General features: G+C 43.3%; 1 protein-coding gene across 1 annotated transcript in view; it reads right to left on the reverse strand.

Annotated features, from left to right (window-relative positions):
- Positions 1-20,391, reverse strand: part of LOC139659936 (rap guanine nucleotide exchange factor 2-like) — a 67,848-nt gene that overhangs the window by 17,185 nt on the left and 30,272 nt on the right. The window contains exons 5-14 of the mRNA XM_071537958.1: positions 13,171-13,302; positions 8,347-8,524; positions 6,812-6,948; positions 5,754-5,912; positions 4,558-4,710; positions 3,889-4,053; positions 3,237-3,344; positions 2,926-3,129; positions 1,056-1,164; positions 370-646 (exon numbers count right to left, since the gene is read on the reverse strand). Of these exons, the coding sequence (XP_071394059.1) occupies positions 370-646; positions 1,056-1,164; positions 2,926-3,129; positions 3,237-3,344; positions 3,889-4,053; positions 4,558-4,710; positions 5,754-5,912; positions 6,812-6,948; positions 8,347-8,524; positions 13,171-13,302 (1,622 nt within the window). The remainder of the gene's footprint in view (positions 1-369; positions 647-1,055; positions 1,165-2,925; positions 3,130-3,236; positions 3,345-3,888; positions 4,054-4,557; positions 4,711-5,753; positions 5,913-6,811; positions 6,949-8,346; positions 8,525-13,170; positions 13,303-20,391) is intronic.

Genomic DNA, 20,391 nt, shown 5'->3' on the forward strand with positions numbered 1-20,391 from the left:
CAAATAACTCTAGGTATGGATGCTTCTCCACCCACAGAAAGTGACAAATCAAAATTTAACAGCAAAATACCAACTCTCACCTAAACAGCGAGTGAGCGATCTGTCCAGAGAAAGTCCCACTGGTATCATTTAATATAAAGCAATCACAGACTGGCCAGGTTGGTAAAAAATGATTGTGCTGTGTACAGTTTACTGACACCATGTTACAGGACTTCTGGGTATATTTCAAACTTTTACAGGTTGCTGCCATCTGGAGCTGCCAACCCGCCTAGTGCAGCTTTAATAATAGCCAACTGATTGTTCCTGTTTATTAAGACGTTTTTTAAGTAAGAAAAGCACTATCCAAATATAAGTTCTTAGTATCATTACTTGTATGGTTTGGGAGGCAGGATGCTGGTGAGCGTCTTGTCGAAGATCTTCTTCAGCTTGTTGCGTCCCCCCACTGTGTTGGCCTTGGCTTTCTTGCTGACCTTCTCCAGGCCCATCACCTGCTCCACATCCACCGCCAGGTCGGGGATGGAGTAGCGGCTCGCCTTCTTGATGTCCCCGATCTTCGGGAGGTGGGGCGCTCCGTTCTTCCTATCCGGCTCCTCCTCGCCGTCCAAGTCGTGGTCATGCTCTGGCCTGGTTAGCAGCTCTTTAAACACTGGGGAAGAGGAGGGAAGAGACAAAAGAGGACGGTAATGGGATGAGCCGGGTCTTTATTCAGCCGTGACAATGAATATGTTTCGGCTCATGAAGGCTGTGTAGCCACAATATGTTCTTTGTAACTGCTGAATAAATGAGTGATGGCTACTCTACAAGTTTTTGCCGGTTTGAGTCTTTTGCGCCTTTGTCTTTCTTCCTCTATTTGTTAAATAGGATGCCAGGCCTTGCTTTGGTTTCAAAACATCAAAGAGTTCAGCTGCATTTGTTTCAGAATAGGTAATAGGTTTTACAGTGAAAGGACACAAGACAAAGGGCGGAAAGTACTATTCCTCACAGGGCACTGAAAAGGGTATAAGAATTACGCTTACTTTGGTTTGACAGACATATTTGGTATTAAACAGCCTTACCTAAAAGGTTTGTTTTCACAGTTATGGACAGGTGGGTGTTGTTCTTCAGAATCTCGTTGGCTTTGCTGAGCTGGACATTCTCAAAGTTCTGCCCGTTCACCTCCAAGATCTGCAGAGAGATGAGGGGAGAAAACCATCAGGTTACGCAATTGTCCATAATATAATCCTAATATATTACAATTAATAAAAACAGTCAAAGTGATGGTGCAGTAGTTAAGCGTCCTGTCTCTATACCCACAATTGCCATTGCTAGCCTTGGATCGAATCTCGCTAGAGCCTTCTCACTGGTGTCTTCCTTCACAGCTTTGCATCTCTTTGTCTCAATAAAACAAAACATGCTGGAGGTGAGTGGACTGCCCACACTCCATGAAGCCAATCTAAATCTACAGCCACCTGCTGCATTATTACACATGTGGATTAGGAACTGAACTGAACTGCTGCACTGGTCTGCAAGCAAAACCCACCAGTGAGCTAAGCAACAGGAACTACTCTATGCAACCTTGGCTTCACTAGTCACCATGTCACGCCAAACTGCATGCCATATTGGATCTGAGCAGAAATGAGGAGTGGACTCTTACAATTCAGAAAATGTGTCTAGTACTGTTCTATTAACTAGATGCTAGCCAGTGAACAAACATTAATTTGCCAAATGCCAGCATGTTGTAAGACATGACATTTGGTCCGACATATGAGAGCAACATGAATTATGTCCGCCTCACCCTCCTCAACTTGGTTGCATATTAGCCTTTGGCGTAGCAGCTCGACCTCCCTAAAGGGGCCCGACCTTTACATCCACACACAACCAGCTAGCCAGCATTCGCCACTTCCTCTTTAGTGGAAAGGGAAGTCACCTTTTACTGTAATGTAAGTACAGGCTATCCTCTGCTGTCGTTAGGCCAGTAATGATTGACCAACAAGACCAAATGTCTGTTTTGGGATCAGCACTTATTAGCGGGATCCTGCTTGGAGTTAAGCGCCGAGGGACTACTGCTAATGGACCGATGACAAACCAGCTGAGATTAATACTAGAGCTCTGAAATGATACACCCCGAGTGAATGATGAAAGTAAATCAAGCTGTTAAAAAAAATAGTGAGGGGTAGGAGGGTAGGAGGGTAAATGCTTCCCAGGATGTCAGCTTCCCCACTTCCTTTTGGGGAAACAGCTGCAGGGGATGTTTGGAGTCAAGAGGGCTTAACTTGCATCCAGAGACACTCAAGATGGTTTCAAGGATTAAGGGACTTTGCTTAAAACCCTGAGGACTGCCGAGTGTGAAAATGGTTGAGAAGTCAAGTTGCGAGGAGAAAGCCAACATAGGGTGTCTGGCGCTCCCGGCAAGTTCAATTTAAGACTTATCAATGCTAGTTAGAATAAAATATAAAACCAATTTCACAACAAAAATGCACATTAAACATGAAAAAACAGATCAATTCAAGTACTGGTCTGTGTGACCGGAGTGATTTCTCGCCAGAAATGTAGCCCACAGAGAAAACTACACTTTTGAGACTTCTAAACTTGTAAGGATTAAAGGCTTTATGCAGCTGCATTCATACTTTCACAAGAGCTGAGACAAAACATAGACGACATGTGGTGGCAGATTAGGATGAAGACAATGTTATGGTGAATGGTGGGGCAGCAGGGTGGCCCATTGGTTAGAAAGACCATCCCCTAACTGAAAAGTCCCCACAACAGCTAATGTGTATCCATCAACAGCCTGCACCAACTGTGACCTGTCAAAGTGTCCTTGAGCAAGTTACCAAACACCTACTTGGTCCCTTACTGTAAGTCTCTCTTGGTAATAACCTGATCTACTGTAGATGCCTAAAACACAATGAAAGTGAAAATGGTGAGGATGAAGATGGGCGGTCTTACCTGATCTCCACGCTTAAGGCCAGCCTCTGCTGCCTTGCTCCCCAGCTCCACGGCATCGATGAAGATGCGGAAGCCTTTCTCCTGACCTCCGAGAAGGCTGAAGGCCAGCGGAGCCTCCCTGGACGGCTTGGTTAGCGTCACCAGCCGCGGCTTGGCTTTAGCAGCGCACGCTATGTTTAACAGTCTTAGATGCCCGCACATTTTCTGTACAAAAACACACAAATGTGAGAGAAAGGAAACAAATGTCAATTTCTAAAGAGGCTTTTTTGTATCAAAGAAATCTCTGTGGATTTTATTAAACACACACTTACTTCTCTCTCCAGATTGTTTTCAAACTCCTCCAGAAAGTGAGTCATGGCGGAGTCGCCCTCAAAGTCGTTGAAGTGATTGTTCACCCACAGCAAGACTACCCGTGTAACCTGGGGCGATCACAAGATCAGCAGAGTTCAACACAGGTCAATTTACAGTTTACTGGTTGACAGGATAAAAGCGTCTGTCTCATGCTTTAGATCCTTCTAAAAAAAACAGTTCACTGAAAATGTCTTTGAAAAGTGCGCTTGAGCACCGACATTTTTGTGCAAGTGTACATATAACTAAATCTTCAATGTATAAAGCAAAATGTGCATGATGTATTGATATTTTTAATCAGGTGTCATGTCATGCAGCCTACACTGAATTAAAAGAGACTCTAAGTGCATACACCGTGCTGCAGTTATGTATAACATGAACATATTCATAAACACACTAAAAAACATCATACTAAGTTTTCCTCAGGTTTTAGAATCTTCCTTTTCTGAAGCATATCTTAAGTCTCTAAGAATCTAAAAATCCATAAAGAAGTTCATTGCATGTGTGTGAGCTACGTATGTACAGGTTCATGAAGTCTGCCTGTGTACATGTCAAGCATACTGTGCAGGTATACAGCAGTGTCCTGTGGAGACTGTGGAGTCCTGCAGCTCCTACCTTGTCCCTGAGACTTGGGTCGTGGAACCACTCCAGGAGCTTCTTGCCCACGACCATGGGGCTGGAAAGGAAGGTCCTATACGTCAGCAGGAAGTCCTCGATGTAGGTGGGGTCCACCACCGAGTGTTCCTCCACTAGGTGCATGGTGAGACGCTCCGTTGTGCCCTGAGATTGAACATTGTGGTTTTACTGGTTAGAAATTAATCCAAGTCCAAACCTTTCATACAATGTGATTGGCTTGCAGAGAGCTGCTCAAATACCCAGAGGTAACTTCTTAATTTGGTTGGCTGTTGACTCTAGTTTCCTTTTGGGCACTAATGGTTTGGTTTTTTTGTTTCAGTGTGGAGAGGGATTATACACTATATACTGTAGTCACAAGTTTTATCCTTTAAAATTCATCCAATGTATTGTAAAATGATGCTCCTACAAAATAGCATCTTGTACCAATATACAAAAGACTGGTTCTGTAGCAGACTCTAGTGGAGTGCGTTTCTGAAGATATGGTGTGTAGCTGTCACTTTGGTGCCAGTTAATGAGAATCCAAATCAACTTAAACATCACTACAGTTAAGGGTTTTGGTTTCCAATGAAGCCTCCTGTGCTTCGTATTAGATCTGGCTTCACACCAGCCATGGACTTTACAGATAGAGACCGGATTCTGGTTTGTCACCTTGATGACGATGTGCCCTTTCCTGGTGCCGGTGCGGTCCAGTTCGCGGTGCTCCTTCACCATGACGATCTCTCCTTCCTCCTCCACCTTCTGCATGTTCTTCTCTACCTGGTTGAGGATGCAGCAGTAGTCCTGCTGAGCTATACACACAAACTGGACAAGACAGGGAAAGGCATACAGGAATTAGTGAGAGGTTTACCAAATCTTGACATGCACCGTTTTGTGACAAATGACAACATATGCTATTTGGTGGATGTGTTTATCCCAAGTGCCTTAGAGTACTGCAAGTACACACACTGAGCATGTATGGCCCAGGTGGAAATGGATCCCCATAAGTCTAGCTGTATTAGTGCCATTCTCTATGCACTGAGCTACACTGGATCAGAGATACAACTATCAAGTATCAACAACTAGAGGCAATTTTTGAGGCAAATTATGATTATTTATGACATTCTCTAGCAGCAGATGTTGAAAACTTCACAGCTGATTGGAATTCATAATTCAAATATTCAAGCTAAATGCCATATTGAAAATTAAATCAACGCAGCTGATGACAGCTGACTAGGAAGCAGGTCAATATAGCAACTAAAATACTATTCCCATTAATAAATTAATGAACAAATGGCATCACTGATGAAGCACTGGGAATTTCATAAAACTTATTCCCTTTCTTTTAACTAGGGAAAGCAAAAGGAGGACACTGCTTCCAGTCTGCAGTATCCCCAGCTGATGAGCCTGGCTCTGGGCAACACACCACCACCATCCAGAGTTTTCCAAACAGGCTCCTGAGGAACTGGAGGATGATTAAAGGTTCAAAATGGTTTCAGTTTCTACACTTTTTCTGTTTTGCACTTTAATCAGTTTGAGTGCATAATGTAAATAATTCTATCTTGATCTTTAGATTGGTCGGCCTCATTTGGACTGCTCCTTTTTATAATCAAAGTGGGAGTTTCTCATATTTCATACACCATTTGGTGGATGCTTTTGTCCAAAGCAACTTGCCAGTACCATGAGTGCATAAATTCAGCATGAGCGGGTCCCGGTGGGAATTAAAATCAAAACATGTCAGGGTCCACGCCGTGCTTTTCCCTCTGAGCTACAAAGGGAATACAACTTCTAACCCTGTCGGTGTCGGTGCCAGGCTGAACTCTCTGAGCTACACAGGACTGTTTCGTTGTTTCAAAGCAGGCTCCTACCTGGCAGTCGTCCACCTTGGTCTTCATGACGCCCTTCATATATTCCTTCTCCATGGTTGGCGACACCCCGAAGCTGTTCCCCATACACAGGATCTCTGTCCTGCCCTCGGGGTACGTCACCTCCACCGAGCCATTCAGGATCACCGACCATGAGTCCAGCTGGAGGGGTAACGCATGGTCAGACCAGTCAGAAATTTGAAAAAGGAGGACACAAACAAGAAAACAAACAAGAAGTGGAAGAGGAGAGACGAAGGAGAAGAAGAGAAAGAAGGAGAAATAATGTAACAATAATTTCGCAATGCAGAGTTTAGTCTAGCTACACTCCATACAGCCAGTGTCCCTTAACGAGTTAAAAGTTATTTATCAAAGCCATATGCAGTAACTGTAAAGGGACTACTGCACTAACAGATGGTTTATGACTGTCCTCAGAGGGATAGAGAGATAGCACAGGAGTCGCCACACACTCAGTCTTGTTGCAAGTAACGCTTAATTTAATGTATAAAAAACGTTTAACTGTTACCCAGATGAAGACAATTTTGTTGAAAGATTGTTTTTTGGAATAAATACAAAAATAAGGCTGTTTTTCTTAATTCCTGAAAAGCCGTTTTGAAGATGCAAGGTTTTCCACCCCGACAGCAGCAATATGCTCAATGGACCCTGAATTATCTATGACTGGACATTTACTGAAGTGGTCAGGCCTTCAAGGCAAGTCTTGCTCTCTATTGTTTGGGTGCATCATAGCAAAAAAACTAGCCAAATTGGTTTCATTGAAGCTCATGTCTTGTCTTGACCAGAGAGAGATAGAATAAGTGATGCCTGCTCTGGTTGCCTAGGGGATCCTTGAATACCCGGACGATAAGGGATGGCCGTCATTCAGGTTTAATAGAGCAGAAAAAACATCAAATGGAAGAAGAAAGCTTCATTGGCGTGAAGGGGCGAGACAAGTTCAGATCCCCGAGAGACTCACGACTGTACAAACACAATCGAAGGCAAGACTAAGTCACAAGATAGGACTTATGCACGTGAAATTATGTACGCACGCACGCACAAATACGCACCTCTTCACCATCGTTGAGAACAATGGTGCCAGCGCGTTCGACCACAGCAAACACCATGACGGCACAGAGCTCCCTCCTCACTGACATGGTCATGTTGGCAAACGCTGGCAGTTGATGCATGAACTCCAGTAATTGCTCTGTGAGAGGAAAATAGGGGGGGCGAGAGAGCAGAGGAGGAGAGTGGAGGAGGTTAGGAAGATGAGCACGAGTCTTGACACCCAGAGGAGAAAAAGAGGACAGGCAGCGGACTTGGCAAGCCTGCATTCCCTCAGCTCCAGCCAAGAAGGCACGAGCGGGAGAATGTGCATGAAAATAGAGTCCAATCATTGCAATGAATAGCCTACAAATGAATGATTATCCGGAGAACATTAAGCCAAATATCAATTTCATTGACAGGGGCATTCAAGGCGAGCCAAGAAGAACTGCTGACACCTCATAGAATGACCTTTGTGTGGGTTACAGAAATCAACATTCATTGCAGACATTTGGCACACAAGAACCACTAGTGAAATCATATTAGCCACTCTGTCAACCATGATCAACTTAAATAGCGGGTATCCTGGGCTGGGTGTGTTGGACATGGAATTGCTATGCGTAAGCCAGTGCCCAGGCCTTTCAGCAGCAGGAGATGTGGGACACCCTGTGCTGAGGTGCAGAGAGGGGAAAGAGCCCCCCGCCTCCATCTACGAGCCACCTCTCCTCCCTCGGCTGGCCGGCAGCAGTCTGGGGTTCTGGCTGACCTGTGCTTGGCATGGCAACAGTGTCGTGTGTGAAGCTGCGGAAGCACTGAAAGTTTAATGTGCTGGGAGAGGGGAGGCGAGAGGATGTGCCGGAGTGACCTAGAAAACCCTGCCGGCGGAGGGAGGGGGTGTGGAGCGGAGGGGAGAGATCTGTGGGGGTGGGGGGTGGGGTGGGGTGGGGCTTTTCAAGTAGGGGGGTGGGTGTGGGGGGAGAGTTGGGTTGGCACTCACTCTTGCTCTCTCTACATCCCATGCATCATCCTCCCTCAATCCACATCCACATCTGTAGCTAAGCCCTGAGTATCTGTGTACTTTTTATTTTTTTTATCTTTTTAAACATGCATATCACTATCACTGTAGCTGAATCACAGCTTTAGGGGTTATGATATCACAAGCCTGGTGCGGCTTTAAGAATTACTGGAAAGCCTACATGGAAAATGAGAGCAGTAAAGCAGAGAAGGCTTTAGACAAATGTAAATTTACTGTGACCGATTTAAAGAAAAAAGGAGAGTGTAGCATATGTAGAGCACTGAATTGATCTAGAATGGGGCCAACAAGGATTGTCCTAGCTGGGAACAACACGGCTCGTGTTTTACACTCCAAGTGTTGCTTCGATTCACATCACTCTCCAGATTGCACTCACAAAAACATCTATAGCAGCTTTATTAAGATTAATTAGAATATGATTAGAATAATAAACAGCATGACTGATTTAATAGTGCTTCACAGTTTGTTCTTTCAAGGCACTTACACCACAAAGCAAAAAGACAATACAAGCCTCAGACAGCTCCTCACCTATGTCATCGTCGGTTCTGTCCATCGGGTCCTTCTCCAGGCAGTCCCGGACGATGTCCCGACTCATGAGGGGGTCTGACGCTCGCTCGATGTCCTCCTCATCATCGTCCTCCTCGGAGTCGACTGCGGTCTCTGGCAGGCCGCTCAGGTCCATGTCACCCGGCTCGTTCTCCGTAGCCTGCGAACAGTAAACAGACGAGAAATGTGTCAGTTGTCTAGGACAAACAAGGAGAAGGGTTTGGTTTCTCCATTCAACCTCGGTGGTTGGGAAACCGCAGCCGATGGACGGTGGTTATAGAGGCTGTCCCATAACCATAAGGCAGAGGTCGGATCAACAGCCAATGTGTCCATCTACAGCCATGTGGACTGTCGAAGTGTCCTTCAGCGAGACACCAAACAACCTACCTGCTTTCTCATTGTGAGCTGCTCCAGAGAAAATAAATGCTTGAAAAGTAAATTAAATGCCAGTAGTTGCTGATCACTAGCGACCAAGCTCATACCCAGCAATCAAAACCTGTGACACAGTAAACTCATTAGAAAAGAGCCAATCTGAAAAGGCAGGACAGATCAGGGTTAAGAGATTCAGGTTACACAGCACATACACACTGCTGAATATTGTTTTACAATACCAACATCAGCTGTGACACATTGCATTTTCAACCGAAAGCAAACGAAAAAAACAAGGCTCTGTAAAACTGTTGTGCAGATTTGACCCATTTAGTAAAATGGATTAGAGGTATTCAGTACAGTATGAGAGAGACAGGCGTCAACACTGCATACCAAACAGTCTGCTATGCATAGTAACAAGCTAATTAACTCCCAACTTTCCTCTTCTCTCCCCCTCAGCAAACTCTACTGCTTGCCTCACAGCCAGATCCTGTTCTTTGAAAGCACAAGATGAAATATGTGTAGAAAAGGGAAAATGAACAAAGATGAGGAGCGGAAGTAATGCAATTACTTGCGCATGAGTGATATTGACGGAGTTCTCTTGCTTATCATCAAACAACGCAATTCTATAAAGAACGATAGAGAGGCCATATTGCCTGGTTCACTCTCACACAACATGAAACCCTCTCAGAATTAACTAAAGCAGTCTGTAAAGGACTAAAAAGCATCAACCCTTCTGCCTCGCCCCGGTGCAATGGCGAACCCTCTTACCTGAACACGGTGCCCGACCTCAAGCCGTTTAACAGAAAGAGAGGAAAACGTTGCCTTTGCAAACTGTCCGCAAAAGCCCAGAGCCAGACGCATCTTCACCTCCCGGATTGTCAGTCTGCTTTTAATTTTTCAAAGTCCCCGTGCCCAGTCTTTCATCAAAACCCTATGTCATTTCTCCTAAAACGCCATGTGCAAAAGGCTCATTAATGATTCAGGCAAGTGTCTGAGTGGCCATTCGGGCGTCACCGGTGCACCCTGGGAGGCGGGGCCGGGGCGGGACCTGCATGGGGGGATGTATGTGTATGTGTGTGTGTGTGTGTGTGTGTGTGTGTTCAGTGGGTTCATCGGGGACAGGCTTGGTGATAAGTGAGAGTCACAGATGGAGTAAGGAGCCGGTAAAGAAAGAGTCCCATCCAATCAACGCTCAACTAAATATGCATATGACTTGAATCTGCATGCCTCATCACCTCATCATGTTACCATTACCAACAAGCAGCGGAAATTCTTTACGGTGGCCACTGCTGTGTATAATCTACACTGTTTTCTGTGCTGGTCTTGGGATGCTTGAGACAATTAAAGCATCTTTTACAGTACCAGTACCAGTACAGTACAGTACCATACACTAAAATACAGGTTATGTGTGTCATTGAACTCTGTATGCTACCCTCCATCCACACCACTCGTAAAAAAAACAGGACAGCATCAAAATGATTCTGCCTGTCCAAGATCTGTAAACTCGCCTCAACATTAAAGCCTGAAATTCTTCCAGGACATCTGCGAGCGGAACGTAGCATTCCATAAAATAGACCAGAGTACTGCCTGGGCAGTCTGTGCCCTAAAAAACTAGACAGTTACATATCCATTTGCCCTATTTGTATATATAGACAGTGAGGACAGCTTCACCAAGGCCTGTATCATGACACTGAGCAGTCGATTACCCTGCAAACAGTATTTCTATATTAGGCATCAAATATAGATCAGCACAGGAGAAGCATGGCGGATACTATCACAATGCATATGATGCCTTAGAGGATGGCATCGTGACTTCATTTGATTTTCAACAGCGTGCAAACATGTTAGCGAGCCACAGGGAGACTCTAACTTGTTAAAATCTAATCAGACAACATTTTTAAACACTGGCTGTATGTGTGTATGTGTGTGTGTACATATGTGTGAGCACATGCACGTGTGTCTGTCGTGTATGCATCAAGGATCCATAAATGTGCAGTGAGCATAAGCGTGAGTGGGCAGGGCAGGTGCTGTTAATATTTCAACAGGGCTATTCTTGGATCAATGCTTTCAAAGCCCTTCTGAAGGACCAATTTCATGATTTATTCAGACGCAAAACAGTGCGCCATGTTGCCAGTGACGTGAGAATGATGCGGGTCTGTGCCTCAGTCAACGAGGCCAAGAGACGCTATGGAGGATATTAGGGCAGCAGGGTGGCATAATGGTCCTATCACAGTGTGTTTGAGCGAAACACTGAACCCCTATGTGCTCAGGATTTCTAGGTATCTCTGGATAAGAGCATCCGCTAAATGTTGAAAATCTAATGTAGACTGAAACACCACAATATTTATTTGTACCAGCAACTTCCTGTGGTTTCATCTGTAAAGAACTAGCCCCCCCCCCCCCCCCCGGTTCAGTCTATTCACAACAACCCCGACAAGGACCTCAAACATAGCTAGTGATCTACTATGTCGCATTATTAATTTTGAAACCTGCAGGATGCAACTTTAGCTAATGATAAAAAAAAGCAATGTTGCATAAAACAAACAGTTTGTGGAGTCATGCAGTGTACCCCAGGACAGTAAGAGATGGATTTTAATCCTTTTTCCATTCTTCATGATGTACATTGCTTTGTGTGTTAAATATAAGTGGCCTAAAAGAAGAAAAGTAAATGAGATCCGCTTTCTTCTCCCTCAGATGTGAATGTGTGGAACTGTATGAATGTGAGGCAAGGTGGAACTGAAAAAGAGCCTGCATACTCTGCAAAACCCTCATGGGTAAATAAAGGTTAAAAAACCCTCTGTGTATGTGGTTTCTTAGAGTAACAATATCTAACTCAGCAGCAAGGCAGAGGCATTTATGAGTGTGACTGATCACATGTAACTGATCAGTGACAGGAGAGAGAGAGAGAGACAAAACGGAGGTCAGGGTGCGGTGGGTACGAGGTTCAGAGAAAGAAGAGCTGTTGTTGAGGAGTATGATGCAGGAGGGAAGGATAGAGAGACTGAAGAAAGGAGAGATGAAATAGGGCTGCAGGAAGCTACTTCAGGTGGGGATAAGAAGAAGAATCTGGAGGCAAGGAGGTAAGAAAACAGGAGTATGATATCTGTGTGTGTGTGTGTGTGTGTGTGTGTAGGTGTGAGTGAGAAAGAGAGACAGAGTGAGAAAGAGAGGGAGAGCAAAATATAGAGACTGACTCTTATGGAGCTGCCACAGAGCTGCTAGCAGATGGCTCTAAGACCAGGATCAGAGACTGGGGACAGCAGAGCCTGTTCAACCTGCCCCAGCCAGCCAGAGCATGGCCAAACACACACACACACACACACACACACACACACACACACACACACACACACACACGGTCGTACTGTGCGATAACACACACATACGCACACGCAACCAAAAGCTGCATTCAAACAAACCGATTCAGACGCAAACGCCTCTGCACACACAAACAAAAGCCAAGATACGAACACGTACTGTTCGACAACTCACATGTACATACACAATTAAAAGGTCTGCCAAAAAAATAAATGATTCAGACTAATGCTTCTGTGCACAGTCACAAGCGTGCGCACACACACACACACACACACACACACACACACACACACACACACACACAAAAATAGGCCTACAGCAGGTGACAGTATTAGGAGCCAATGGGGTGGGTGTGCTATGTTAAGAGGATTAGTTGCGATTGGCTTTGGGGCTCGTCCATAGTCACGAGATGGTGTGTGTGTGTGTGTGATTGTGTTGGGGGGAGGGGGGGGGCAGTTGGGCTGGTTAGGGACTGTTGCTATAGTTGCTATATTCTACAGCAGCTGGGTTCCTGTGATCTGATTCAGTTTCTTTCTTTGAGTTCTTTTGAGGTGAGTTTTCTTCTCCTCTTGTCTTTCTTCTTCCTTTCTTCATTAAGTGTTTTCTCATTTAAATGTGCATATAAATTAACTACTGAACTACCTCGCCAGCTAACTACCTACCAAACTATGTGTCGAACTAATTGACTGACCACCTGCCTACCTACTTAAGAGGGTTTTTAACCTTTCCTGGACACATGTGTACTTTTCTTTTCCTCTGGTCTTTCTCATTTAAATAAATAAATGCAAATAAATTAACTACTGAACTACCTTGCTTGCTAACTACCTTGCAATCTACCAGACTAAATAACTGACTCACTGACTACTTACCTACGCACCTACTTAGCGGCTTTTTAATCTCACCTGGACAGATTTGTACTTTTCTCTTCTACTTTTCTTTCTTTGATCAATGTTTTCCTCATTTAATTGCACAAATAAATTAACTACAGAGCTACCCCACTCGCTAACTACCTAACCATCTACCAGGCTAACAAATTGACTACTTACTACTACTTACTACCTACTTAACTAAACAGAAGGTCCCTGCTGAGGAGCCAACGCCAAGGGGCCGGCTTACCTGGTAAATGTCTGACAGGCTGCTGCTTCCAGAGTCGCTGGTGATACTACATCCTGAGTGGCTGGAGGAGACGTGGGTCACCTGTGGGTGCAAGCCGTCGGCCAGGTGAAGTCTGCTGAAGTCTGCGGGGAGCTGCACGCACACACACACACACACACACACAACAGACACACACACAGATGGTCAGTATCAGCCAGCCTCCAAACCCCACCGCCACCAGTCACTCACACCAACACTCATGCTGACTGCCGGGCGTTTTAAAAGACACTTAGGGACAGTCCAAAAGTCCAAAAAATATAATGTAAAATGTCTTCTAGTTATCTCCTTAGGTCCTATTGTAATTATTTTACTTATTTTCCGAACACTTCTCTCCTACTTGATCATTCTATGGTGGACATGACCCTTGTACTCCTTACTATTGATTAAGGAAACATTTTGGTGATCTAGGAATTGAAGCACACTCTACTGCATAAAATGTAAAAATGTAAAATGTAAAAATGTAGTGTATGGGGTTTTAAAGAGAAAGCACACGGGCATGGAATCTAGGTCAATGGCTGCTGTTAAACTTCATTACTTCAACTAGACCTGAATTTATTTTATGGCTGTGGATTATATACCAATTAAAAAAAATATATTAAGTTACATTAAAGATGGGGGGAGAGAGTGAGTGAGGGGACGACATGCAGCAAAGGCTGTGGGCCGAGATTCGAACCCATGACACTGTGAGTACACAGTACGCACCTTAGCCCACTGAGACACTACAACTCCAATAAATTCACTTCTATTTAAATGAGTAAAAGGCATTTATCTCCGTCTTTATTCTACTCCTGTGATTACACACCAATGTTACCAGAGCATACATGAAAAAATATTAATGAGCCCCTTTGCGAAAGCTCAACTTTATCCAAATAATTTATTATCAGGAAAAGGCAGAAAAAGGGGAAATGTTAATGAAGTTTTTTCCTGCTTTCATGGAATCTGTCAGAAACATTTACGAAGGTTACCACAATATGAGACTGAATAAATAAGTGATGGCATGACATTTAGAAGCCTTCCCCTCCACCCTTTCCCGATTCTGCCAGTTAGCACACCAAACCATAAAGCTGCTACCAGGCAACACAACGTATAAGAATCACAAGTTTTCCAGAAGTGACCAAAAGAAAGTTTGTATTTTGGAAATTATAAATGAGGTTTTAAAAGGCCTCATGAATCTAAAGTGTCTCTCAGTGCGTAAATGGCAATGCAACCTTTCAACTGACAGAAGAAAAATGCCCAAACTGCAGTAATGTGGTCTGTTACCTCTGGCCAAAAAGAGAAATTACAAAAACTCTCTTTCATTCCCACTGCAATATCCTTTTTAAACAAGGCCAAATAGACTGTCACTACTTTTTAAATGCAGCTTTGCACACCTGCTCATATTTATTTATGGAATTGTTTGCGTTTTTAATGTAATTTCATGTGAGTCTTTCATGGGTGTATGTTTTTATGTTGCTTGTGAGCTCCTAACCTAAGACAATTTTCTATCATTATGTGATAGACTATAAAGTTTTTTGAATCTTGAATAGAGAGCGATGGGTGTTGAGGATCGACTGTGTTAGCCATAACTGTGCCAACACGCCTTTCAGGAACTGAGCACAAAAACAAGAAGCAATGATTCCACCGAGGAAATACCCTAATTAAAGCACGCAACTCAAATAACCTAAATGAACACCAGGCAGTAATAGGGGAAGCCCGTATGAGTAATGCATAGTGTATAATATACCAGACAGTACTACTGTAATTAGGTGTATTGCAAATGAACCAACCCAGTTTCCTATGGAGATGACCCTGAAATGCAAAATAAGCTAGACCCCCCCCCCCCCCCCCCCATCCCAAGTGCAGTGCAGCAGTGAGAGTAGTGCTGAATTTTAAGGAGGCGAGGAAGAATATAACAAAAACAACTACAGCAGTTAGTATGGCAAAAGATTTTGTGTTTTGGCTAATGTGTGTATTGGATATGAACACTTCTCACACCAAATTGAGATATCTACCCTTCGAAAAATGTGATACCTTCTCTGACAAAATGATTCCTGGCATGAGAGTAAAAATGCTATTAGTCATCTTGAGTCATTTACTTAGAAAATATTATCATGTTATTATCTGTATTTTGTAAATATTGAGCAAATATTGAGGTTAACATTTTATTTCAGGTGACACTTTTTTTTATTTTACTTGTATGAATTTACTTGAATGTATACAGCATTTTGGAATGAAAGTCCTGATATCCGACCAGAATGCCAGAGGGGCGAGTTATGGATTTAATCAAATGGTATAAACTGGTTCACAAGGCCTGTTGATGTGAATATTTCATGGCTAAATGTTTTATTTACCAAAATATTTTGATACTCAGAAGGGAGACTGCACTGTGCCGCTTTCAAGTCCCCCGTTTGGCTGTGGCAGATCATCAATATTGAATTTTCACACCTAAAAGTCAAACGTGGCTGATTTAACTAGGCTACTTAATTCAGCACAAGATATCTCAGCCAGAATTTCGTTTTTTTTTTTTTTTTTAGAATATGTGCCCTTTGATGGAGAATAAAGACACAGGAGTTAACTTTTCCCATTTCTTTCAACATCTAAATGTTGGTTATATTTAGATATGTTCTTTACGAATTTTACCCCTAGATTGAAGTGATTTTGAACTAACCCTAATTCAAAATATAGGTGTATTTTACTCGTCGTTTTACGTTGTTACAACTTTGAAAGCCTCAAATCACATGTACAACTCATCACTAGCTGTCACATACTGTCCTGTACTGGTATAGAAAGGTCAGACTATTAATTTCAGAGTGAAAACAGACCGTGCTCCAATAAATCGTGATGTAAACAAAGGCTGCGGTGGTGCGACAGCGGTCAGAACGCGCTGTACTGCAATCACTGAATGGAGCATGAACTCTTCCCATCTGAGCCACACAGGTAAAATAGCCTCTTAAATAGGTTGGATCTCGATGTCTCCTTCCCCCAAAATGCACTCTGGGGGTGTGAATGACTACACTGTCACAGATAGGTTTGGAAATCAGTCTCAACAGCAGCGACGCGGTGAAGTCTCACTCGGATGACAAATGGAATAGATTGGATTGGAATACATCTGGAGGTTCATTTGCAAGTAAATGGGTTTGAGCCGTCATCTCCTCTCAAACGTACTGTGAGAAAACCTCCATCGTCAGAAGCGTCTGAAACACTCATCTGCATTATGGCTTAATTAAAGAGTTTGGGAAGAGGAGAACAAGAGTTTTTCTGCTAGAATTAACACTATGGTGTAGGGGAAACTAGTTTTAACTAAACGACTTCTCAATATTCATGAACTGTACCCTGAGACAGAACCACGGTAAAAGTGAAGAGCTTGAAGCAGTTGTAGCACCGAATTGATTTCGCACAGTTATAGTTGAGAAGTGTGCCGAGTTATTTCGGGCGCTTTGTTAGCTGCAGCCTACATGGTTTCTAATGTTTGTGAGGGAAATCTGAATTTGAGATATCGCTATTCACAGTGCGTGCTTTTCTGTGTCTTTGTGCTATAAGTGTGTCAAGAGAGTGAGAGGCAGACAGAGCACTCTGTGCGGTTCCAATGGCGCTGAGGTGTGATGTGATTATACTGTGTCAAAGATTGCCATCACGTTTAATTATCTGGCTGGCTGCACTAACCAAAATGGCCGACCGGAGGGGCCAGTCGCTAACCCCCTCAGGCTGCTGTTTCCCATCCCCTCATCTGGTCCAATTCACTCTGAACGCCTCCAGCTGACTTCCACATTATTACTGACTGGACACTATTGTGTTATGGTGATGAATGTCATTGTTCATTTGAAACTGCGCTAGCTAAACCGAATCACGTTTCCTGTTGATGACTTTTGGGACAAAAGACACATTATGGCTCAGTGTAGCACTCTCTGATACAAACCTTGGAAATTAAGTCACTGTGAAGCTAGGTAACATCTGAAATTCACAATTATAGCTTTATATTATTGTGATGTTACATTTACCATCTGGGTACTGTGGCTTTGACCCTCCACTCCTTACTACCAGTGTAATCTTGGCCTTATAGACATTCAAACGCATTGTTGCACTGATTGCAAGTCACTCTAGATAAGAGCATCAGTTAAATGCCTACAGTGTGAACGTAGCTCTAATATTATGGTAATAATATTGTAGATAATATTATGGTAATGCTGATTCAATGAGTAGAAGCGCACTGTGGGTGAATTGAGTTTTCTCATTATTAACAGTACAAGACCAGTCATGTGGAGTTTGTCGATGCAGACTTCCAACCAGACACTGGAGGTCTGCATGTCAATAATAATACCCCCTCCCGCCCCAACACTCACAAGCCCCGCCTCCTGGAAAAAGGGAGGACAGAGGACAGGGATAGAGGGAGAGATAAAGGGAGGAATGGAAAGAGGGATAAAGGGAGGGACAGAGGGAGGAGGGGGGGAGATAATAAACACTTCATCCTTTCTCTCCACTCATTTAGGTCATCCGTCTGTCAGTCAATAAGCCATGGTCCATTCAGCCCATGAGCATTTGGTCCGCTGACCTCTTCTGTCCATTGGCATGCTAGAGACTGGGCCAAGATGGACGCCACCACAACATTAAACAGCTTTTCTAATCAGCGGCACAACGGGACGGTAACTGCTCGCCGGTCGCGTGTACAGTAAGCTGTCAGGCCTGAACGCTACACAGAGCTTGTGTTAGGTTAGCCACGCTGTTGGTGATATCCTCAGCATCAGCCAGAACATAAAAAAAAACGTGATTAGCCTCCTACCTTATGTAGGCCTGTCAGTGCTCCTGTGCTCTACATTCAATGTTCTCTGGCAAACAAATGAAATGTGCTCTTCAAAACCATGAGCCAAAAATATTTACGATCAGCTGTCACAGGAGGATTAAGCATTGCTCTAATGCTCGACCCACAACACACAGTTCCGCCTACATGTGAGCAGATGTGCCGCTCCTTAAATTACACTGTAGACCTAATGACCTAGATTGCTGGGCGGAAACCCTGTGGAAGCGCTGGCTGGCTCTCAATCTCTTTACCGCTTTTATACAGTAAGCTGAGGGTGAAGCTGTGCTACTGCACTGAAAGGCCAAGCCCAGAACTGCTTGGCCTGTTGGCGAGCTTGACTTCTTCCAACGTTTCATGGCGTTCTAAGCATGGTAGAGCGTCAAAAAAAAAGCCTCATAGTTTCAGCGAAGAGTCAAATTTCATGGGATGGAAATTTCTACATTTCGGGATGAAATTGTGAGATTAGGGAGCTAAAACCGACAACGAAACAATTTCTCTTTCAGAACTCAAGCAGCTGAAACCGCTCGAGGCCGTCCTGCCGTTTTAAACGTTTTAGTCGTGGCTACAACTGTGCCTACTTGTTAAAGAATGGAAAACTGTCGATGTTGGAGGACTAAGAGACAGCGGGCACATCCCAGAGTTTCCCCTGACCATGGCGGCAGCTTCTCGCTTTCCTGAGCCAGGCGGATCAAGAGATTAAAGCCCTTTCGGCAGGGTGTCCGATTAAATGGGCCTGATATGCTCTCTGGGCTTTCCCCTCCCTGGTGACAGCTCCACCACTCAGTACCACACAGGCCAGCACTTAGACAGGGGGAGATGATTATACGCAATGAGGCATACAGGCCACCATACTATTATCATAATGCTTTGTTGCTGAGTTTTATTCCAGATGTCAACCATTTTTTTTTTTAAGTAAGATTTACTCTAACCCTAACCCTAACCCTCAAGAAAACAAAGACATAGTCAGCTGTTTTTTAAAGTGAGTAACTCAAGTCCATGGTTAACAAAATTACACTTTTTTTTGTATTTTACAGATATTAAATGATGAACTTCATGTGATGATCTCAAAATGGCTGTATAGTATTTTGGAAATAAAGTTTTAAATTCTGCAATCTCGAGTTAGAGGAATAATCTATATTGAGCTATACTTCATAACTAACTTGATTAGACTACTATAATATGAAAAACATAATGCTAACATTAATTTCCTGACCAACTAATAAAATAAATCAACAATAAGAACTGTTAACTCCTTGTCCTTAAGCATATTGCTGCTACTGGATTAAAAAAAACATATCCATATATAAAAAGTAAGAAAAAAACATCTTATTTCCTCATTGACACCAGGAAGCAGTGGGGGTTTAATAAGATTCAGGGGTTCATGGTTGATGAAATACACCTAACACATAAATCTAAACCATCAATTCTTGTCTACTATATCAGTGGTATATCAGTACAAACTCCCCCATTACAATTTCCACTAAATTTACTAACCAAGCCCAGACTGGATAAAATATTTGTGCCCCCGTCTTCAGTACATGGACATCAGTTCTATAAAATGTTAAGAGATAAGGAGACAGCATCTGGGGCCAGCCTATCATCAAAAGATAAAGCCATAAAAGTCCATAAAAGCCTAACAAATCAACATGAATTGTATTGCATGGCGTAAAACGGCGTGTGCCTTCTTGCAGGCCGAAGATAAAATGGAACCGTAAGAGGGGAAATCACACAAGTCTATATAACAAAGATAAGCAAACTGGGGATTACACATATAGCAACCAATGGCCATGGGCCTACTACGATGATGTCATTACTGTAATAAGATCCGGTGGCTGTTATTGACTTTACCCATGGTGGGTTTCCTGCTGGGCCAAATGAATATTTACACAGGCCTCCATTAATATGCTAAAAAAACAGCTTATTTAATATGGAGCGCGAGAGAGAAGCAGGGAGCGAGGCGAACATAAAGATCTAGCTGAGATCTAGCTTTTTCACTACCCATGAGAGTGAAAAATACAATGAATTTAAAAATTTAACAGAGAAAATAAAAATCTTTGAGGCAAATGAAGGCTCATATCTATCCCTGCTCTAAAATATGTTACTACCTTCCATGTGCTGAGGGAAAGCCAATGGAAAAATGAGCAAAATTTAGATTATTATGTTTTTATGTTTTCCATAATTGTCATTTACAGTTTCCATACATGTGTTCGCTTGCTTGCTTGTTTGTTTACTTGAAGTTGAGCTGTATGGATGTTGGGCTTTAAACATGCTTTGGCAGTGTAAGAATGGTGTTATCCTGCTATTAAAGATTCTTGAATTAGAGAAGTGTTCCTTTAAAGGATATGTAGTGCTGCTTTGGCAACCCTTATGAAAAAGAACTGTAGTAATCCCATATTAAATTTTATGAG

Source organism: Centroberyx affinis, unplaced genomic scaffold, assembly GCF_046629955.1.
Source record: "Centroberyx affinis isolate AG114_WGS23_722 - 3 ecotype Tasmania unplaced genomic scaffold, CSIRO-AGI_Caff_v1 ptg003165l_1, whole genome shotgun sequence".
In the NCBI taxonomy this organism is placed as follows: domain Eukaryota; kingdom Metazoa; phylum Chordata; class Actinopteri; order Beryciformes; family Berycidae; genus Centroberyx; species Centroberyx affinis.